Here is a 7,411-nt window from a genome sequence, read left to right as displayed (position 1 = left end):
GCTCTAGTTTTTAATAAAATTTTTACAAATGTTAGTTTGAAACCAGACAGTTTATATCTACATCTAAATTAAAATCATGGTGGGGGCTGTCCTATTTCTGATAATTAAAATGCATTTGTGCAAAGTGATAGGTATTTGGTATTAGCAGAAGCTGTTATTAATGACAGTTCAGTAATTATTGTCTAGATTTCATAATTAAGGAGACTGTACTTTAGAGTAGTTAAGTAACTTTCCTGAGGTCACAAAGCCAGTAAAATGGCTGTCTTACTCCAAAGCATGTTTACTCAGTGAACAAACCAGAGGGCAGACTGTTTTACAGTAAGCTTTATATTTTATAATTTAGCCATTGATTTTTGTCCGCTATCTTGAATGAACCGAATGAAGTAAATGTCTTTTAGGGATAAGACTATCAATGATGAATTTTATACTAAGGTTATTATGAGATGATTTTAATTATAAATTAAGATAGTGGGAACTGACTTAAAATTGTTTATAGAGGTTAAATAACCTTAGTCCTAGTTTTATAAATTAATCTTAAGTAACCTGTTAGTCCTAGTTATATAAATTAATCAGCTCATATCTTCCCTACCTCTTCTAGCTCTAATAGAACAGATGAAATGTGAGACTCCACACAATAGTATTTTGGAAAATGGCAGTATATTTGAAACTAGAAAAACATTTTAATATAATTTCTAAAACAAAATATTCTGTTCTACCATTATTGCCAGGGGAAAGTTACAAGTTGGTACCTGGCACACAGTATGCACTATATGTCTACACTATGTGTCTACTATTTAATATTTGTGCTTAATTAGTATGCTTGCAGTATGGACCCAATTAAATTTCTTCCTTTAACCTCTGACTTTTCAGGAAACAGTTTCTTTAGTAATCTAACAGTACAGAAAAGTATTTTTCCAATATTTAAGCGTAAGCATAAGTTCTCTCCCTGGCCACTCTCCCCAACAGGTGATTTTCATGATTTAGAGTTGTATATCTCCTAATATATCCCCTAGAGGACCTTTCATTACTAAAATTTTTGCAAACTTTTAAAATAATGTCAACTGTAAGATTAGCATAGTCACTATTGAGTTTAATATGTGACAGCCAGTGTGCTGAGTGCAAGTCATTCCCTCATTCAAGCTACACAACAGCTGAGGTATAGGTGCTGTTACCATCCCATTCTATAGGGGAAGCAGCTCAGACTTATGTATTGCCCAGTGTCAGTTACTGACAGAGCTGGGATACACGCTGGCTTCTCTCTCCAAACCCCAATTCCTAGCTACTACGCTTTATTGCCTCTTGTGGAAATGCCTTCAATAGGCTTCTTAGTTCTTTCCCTAACAGCAGTTTAGCTCCTGACTTAGGGAGCTAAAGTGGCCAGAAATCAGTTTGCTGAGGAGCTTGAGTACATGGACCTAAACTAGCCTCTCAACATGAAGGGCAGTTATGGAAAGATCTTTAGACACTGTTTCAGCTAGCACATTTAAAGCACAGAAATAACTGGTGAACCATGCACTGCAACAGGTATCTTTAGTTTTTTCACTATGATACTATATGACCCTTCTAAGGTAGTAAAGTTAGTTTGCAGTAACTAATACTTTATTACCAGGAGTGTGACTGGAAAATGATACTGATTCATTCACTAGTCATTTAAAAACCATTTATAACGCTTAAGGCTATTAAAACTTCATTAACTGGAATTAAAGCAGCATATTTTATCTAATGGTTTTATTTATTTTTATTTATTTGCTATTTAAATATTTTAAGGAACTTAACCATAAATACATTTCAATCACATAGGCAGTTAAGCAGGTATATAAGTAATGCTTCTACCAGGTGGGCTTGTAAGATGCAAAACATGCAGACTAAAGAAAACATTTTTTATTCCCCAAGGAGCAAGACTAAGAAATTATAGACAGAGATACTGTCTTTTGACTTAAATCTCCTAATTGTATGATGGCAACAGACAAACAGTAAATGCAGGCTCACAGCTACTATTAATTGTTGGACTCTCTCAGATGCATGTATTCAGTTTCACTTCTAGAAATAAAATTTAGATAACATTTGTTATTATAAACTTTATTTGAATTAAAGATAGAAAACAATATACTTTTATTTGCAGTTTAATGATGCAAGTTATGACAATCTAAAATAGTTTATAGTAATTCCTTTTGTATGTACACTTCATCATATTATCCTTTTAGACATATATGTAAGAAATAAAACTAATTTATGAAGTTTAACAATAATCAGAAAATTTTCTTCAAAAGAATTTCCTTAAGAGTGTTGCTAGGTATAAAGCTCATAACTGCCAAAATATTTATACGAAAAGCATGAACCCAAGTCATTAAATAAGAGCACATTTGTAAAAAAGTGCTATAGAAGAAGGTGCACAGAAATCATGCACTTAGACATACCTTCCCAAAGGACATAAACTGTGCTTTTAGGCACTGTCATCTCTAGATTTTGTGTACCAACAATACATAGCAGGACTTCTGATGTCCAGATGCTATTGCAGGAAGATGACTAAGGCAACCACGTGCAGAAAGCTTGTGTATAATGCCCCCAAAATACAAAGGTAGCGTTCCAAAAGTAAAGGTTTGCCGTGATAGTTGTTTGATACCTGAAAGGCTTGGAGTGTGATTAAAAAATAAAAATGTACTTGATGTACAGAATCTCCACCTTTAAAATGTTTAAACAGGCAGACATTTCATTTCTGTGCTGTTTTATAGAATGTCTAGGTGGTTTATATACTTAATAAACGGCCAGTTAATTGAGAGCCAACTACTTCTCCTAAACCCTAGTATAAAATGGACATATCCTAAATATGGAATGTTTAACATATAGATATTGGACTTGAAAAATGATGCTCTTCAAAAACTCCCCATGTTTTATATCATATTGCATAGCTGAAAGTTCATATACTACTTATAAAAGTGTTCTGTTCAGTCAAGCAGAATTTTGCTCCAATCTCCTTCATTTTCCTTCTTTCATACTGTATAGTGGATCCACAAGTTTATTGTGCACATGCATTAAACCTTAAAGGAAAAAAGCACAGTTCTAATTGTATTTTTAGTTTTGAACTATTTCTCATTTACTTTAGAAAACACAAGATTTTATGAGATACAGTAAGTACATTTGTTCCCATCTGATACAAAATAGGTTTATTGAAAAAATGCAAAATGTTTCAGAATGTTTAGTTTTAACTACCTAGCAAATACCCATTTACAATTATTTATGAATCTGTAGATCGAGAATGTGGACAGGTTCTTTGGGAGTAACTGGAAGGAGCAGTTTTTGTCTTCAGAGCTTCAGAATGACAAGATGACAGATGTGAATACTGACTTAGTTAAGACATTTTAATTATATCTAAAAGCCTGTTGAGTTTGATCCTCTGGCAGTTCCTCCACCAGACTCCAGCAAGGGGCTCAGAATTGTTGTTACACTAGGATAGCTTTAATGCTCCAATATGTTACCCTATCCATTCATCTGGCAAATTATTTTCCATTGTGACTTGTGTATTTACAATAGGGGTTGATGACAATCCACACTGAGGGAGGTTTATGACAACAATACAGAAGATAACCTATATTAGTAATTTCTAAGTAGACAAATTTCATCTCATAATTGGTATACCAGTAAATTGTTCTTACTTATTAAAGCTTCTTGGAAAATATCTTCCAGTTACTCATATGTCTTAATGCATACGTACTATGTTTCCTTGAGGGAAAAAAAGATTGTCCCAATTAATAAATTAAAGATTTTTTATTCTGGAGGTTAAAGAAATGAGTTAAATTTTTCAGGTTGTTAAGAACGTGGAGGGTGGGCTGGGGAAAGGGACTCAAACTGTGTTTCTCTCTGGAAATGTGCTTACTGGATTGGGGGCACAGGGTACTTGTTAATAAGCAGATGTTCCTTGTCTGGAAGGCTGCAAAAGCACTCTAGAATCCAAACTGTGAGGAGGACCATTTTTAAGAGATAAGCAAAGAAGGAGACGTGCAAAGAGCACTGAAGAGTTGATGTAGTAGGAGAAAAACCGAAGTGTAAGAGCCTTAAAAGGAGAGGAGAGAGTAACATAGACTAGTGCCAACTGAAAGAGAAAATGCTCAAGTGCCTACTTCAGCGTCTAATCAGCACCTCAGACTTAACAAGGTCCAGACCCACTGTTTCCCTTCCAAAGCATTTCTTTGAGAATCTTGGTATATGGTGTTTATCCTTCAATAAACTGCTAAAGCCAGACAACTAAAATTCACTGATTTTTTTTCTTTCCTTTAATTCAGCAGCAAGACCAGTTGGCAGGACTTTCAAAATATATCCCAAACTAGCCACAGTTCTTTATCTCCATGGCTACCACCCCAGGTGAAGCCACTGTCATCTCTAATCTGACTACTTCCAACTCAACACTCCACCACTCACTCATTTCCCCATCCCATAATACAATTCCTGCATAGCAGGCAACATAGTATTTTTAAAAACAGAAACTGGATTATACCATTTCCCCACTGAAAATTCCCGAATTGCTCTGGTCACTTAGAACATAATGTAGATTTTATTCTGTCGTCTTTGTTTACCCTTCAGACCTCATGTTCTCTCTCTTCCCTATTATGCTGTACTCAACTCTGGGTCTGTTGCTGTTACTTCAGAAAGCCTACGCTTGGCTCCAGGGCAGGGTCTTCATGCTTCCTCTCTCATTCAGCCTGGAATGCTCCTCTCCCTGAGCAAAGCAAGACTGCCTCTTTTGTTTATTAGGCCTCAGCCCAAAAGCTGCCTTAAAATGAATTGTAATTTCACTTTCTTTAGGGCAATTTTCACTCTTAGAAAATGTTTTTGTACCATGTCTCCAACTATAAACTATGGGCCAGGACCTTATATTCACTGTTCTAAGTTCTGCTCTATAAAGGTCATGGCACATGGTGGAAGCACAATAAATAGTTTAAAAAGTGTGAAGGTTCAGTGAGACAGTGGTATCTAGAAACTTTTTTTTTCCTTTGAGGAAGGTTAGCCCCTGAGCTAACATCTGCCGCTGATCCTCCTCTTTTTTGCTGAGGAAGACTGGCCCTGAGCTAACATCTGTGCCCATCTTCCTTTACTTTATACGTGGGATGCCTGCTACAGCATGGCTTGACAAGCAGTGCATAGCTCCACACCCAGGATCTGAACTGGCAAACCCCAGGCTGCCAAAGCAGAACGTGCAAATTGAACCTGCTGAAGCAGAACGTGCGAATTTAACTACTGCACCACCAGGCCAGCCCCCTAGAAGCTTCTTTTAATTTATAAATTCACAAAGTATACTGATAATAAAGAGGCAGTAGAAAAGGAGAGGATGGAGACAGAGAAGATTCTGTAGTTCAAGGTCCTTAAGTTAGGACAGAAAAGGATCAAGGGCATTGGCAGAATGGCTAGACCTGAAAGGAAAGGATGCTTGAAGATTAGGATAAATTTGGAAATCTTAGACGTAGGTTATGCAGGGACATAAATTACGCCTTCCATGCAGCTGGAGGGAAAGAACGATCAAAAGGTCAAAATGAGTAATGGGAAAAGTGTGAAAACAGCAAAACTTGGAACAAGAACTAACCAAGGATATAAAAGGATTTATTTTCTTTCTTTCTTGTTTTTGTGAGGAAGATTGGCCCTGAGCTAACATCTGTTGTCAATCTTCCTCTTTTTGTTTGATGAAGACTGTCATTGAGCTAACATCTGTGGCAATCTTCCTGTTTTTTTGTATGTGGGACACTGCCAAAGCATGGCTTGACGAGTGGTGTGTAGGTCCGTGCCCAGGCTCTGAACTTGTGAACCCTGGGCCGCCAAAGCAAAGCATGCAAATTTAACCACTACGCCACTGGGAGGGCCCCTAAAAGGATTTTTGTATAAAAAGTACTAAAGTAAGTATAAAGGCACTTGATTAGTTCCTCCTCCACCTCAGGTATATGGCAGCCACTTAGCTATCCAGCTTTATAAAATGGAGTAATCTCAGCTCAAAAATCCAAAACAGCAGTGTACTCAACATATTGCATAACAGTCTTATAATGATGTTTGGGTTAGATATGTCTTAGATAATGTAATCTCTAATACTTCAATGTTTCTACAGTGATAGTTCCTATAAAGTTGTACAACCCCCACCCCGTGCTTCCCAGCACTTTGAAGACAAAAAAGCATGTAATAAAAATCCATAAATGTGAGTACAAACCAATGGAGTATTTCATTCATTAGACTGTTATATAAAGCTGTCCCTGAAGCTGGCTTTGAAATATACTGACTTACTGGCATTTGTTCTTTGCTCAAAAAAATGTTAATATGTAAGAATATTTTTCTCAGAGTAATGCCCTCCCTCCCAAACGCCATACCCTTTGGTGCTATAAAGGCTGCTGCAGTTAATTTTACACCTTCATAGGAAAGAGATGTGCTCTTGGATGTTCAAATACAAGAGTTCTGAGGGAAGGCAGAGCAGAACTAATCCACAAGCATTCTGTCAATGAACATTCTGTGTTCTTCATGGGGGCTGGTATTAAACCACACTAGCCCTGTGGCCTTGGCTTACATTCTAATATTGGGATTTTCAAGGTTAAAAAAAAATCCAAGGTACCATTGTTATTAAAAAAGTTAAACACACCATATTTAAACATAACAAAAGAGTTAAACTTGGAATGCAGGGGAAAATAGAGCAATGAATACTGAACCATTTCTGACTTCCAGACTGACGACAATTAGAAGCTGTCCACCTGATAGAAATCAAGTAAAGCATCAACTCTTAACCTGGAGTCCTAGGATATAACAGAGTTAGAGAAGGTTCAGAGAGTCCTTGAATCCTGAACTAATATACAGACTTACGTGTACGCACACGTGTGTGTGCGTGTGCACACATTCTCAAAGTGGTCCATGACCCAAAAAAGGTGAAGAGCCACTGACACATGAGCCCTGGTTTGCTTTTTGGCTCTTAAACTATACATTCCCTTTGTTTTTAAAGTACACTCTAGCCCCATTTTATTCATACATTTTGTTCTGTATTCTATTAACAGGAACTTTTTCTGCTACTATGTTAGCTCATCCTTACATCTGTGCTGTTGCTTGAGCCATTTCCTTTCAATTTAAATGCCACCTGTCTTGCAGAGCCCACCATCCCATCAAAGTTTTCTTCAACTATTTATAAATCTCCCCCTTATTTAATATCTATTCGACTTAAGAGTGTGATTTACATAATTTAGCACTTAAACGGAAATGCTTTCAGTCGTGTTCATCCATCCTTCTACCTGCCCAACAACCCTCACAACTGATCCAAGTGCCTCCAATGTACCAGGCACACTTTTAGACTGAAATAATTTAGTGAACAAAACTAAAGTCTCTACCTCCGTGGAACTCTTATTTTAATACAATATATTACATTTTATTGTATCAAATCACTTAATGAGTCAGC

At 36.7% G+C, this 7,411-nt stretch overlaps 1 protein-coding gene across 2 annotated transcripts in view; it reads right to left on the bottom strand.

Moving 5' to 3' along the window:
* Positions 1-39: 39 nt before the first annotated feature.
* The window catches only part of LOC124232956 (glucosamine-6-phosphate isomerase 2), a 30,555-nt gene continuing 23,183 nt past the window's right edge, over positions 40-7,411 (bottom strand). For both annotated transcript variants that reach the window (XM_046649918.1, XM_046649919.1), the window contains one exon: positions 40-3,038. In XM_046649918.1, the coding sequence (XP_046505874.1) occupies positions 2,977-3,038 (62 nt within the window). In that variant the 3' untranslated portion in view covers positions 40-2,976. The remainder of the gene's footprint in view (positions 3,039-7,411) is intronic.

This window comes from Equus quagga, unplaced genomic scaffold, assembly GCF_021613505.1.
Source record: "Equus quagga isolate Etosha38 unplaced genomic scaffold, UCLA_HA_Equagga_1.0 146_RagTag, whole genome shotgun sequence".
Taxonomy (NCBI): domain Eukaryota; kingdom Metazoa; phylum Chordata; class Mammalia; order Perissodactyla; family Equidae; genus Equus; species Equus quagga.
This window is presented reverse-complemented; position numbering and strand designations above follow the sequence as displayed.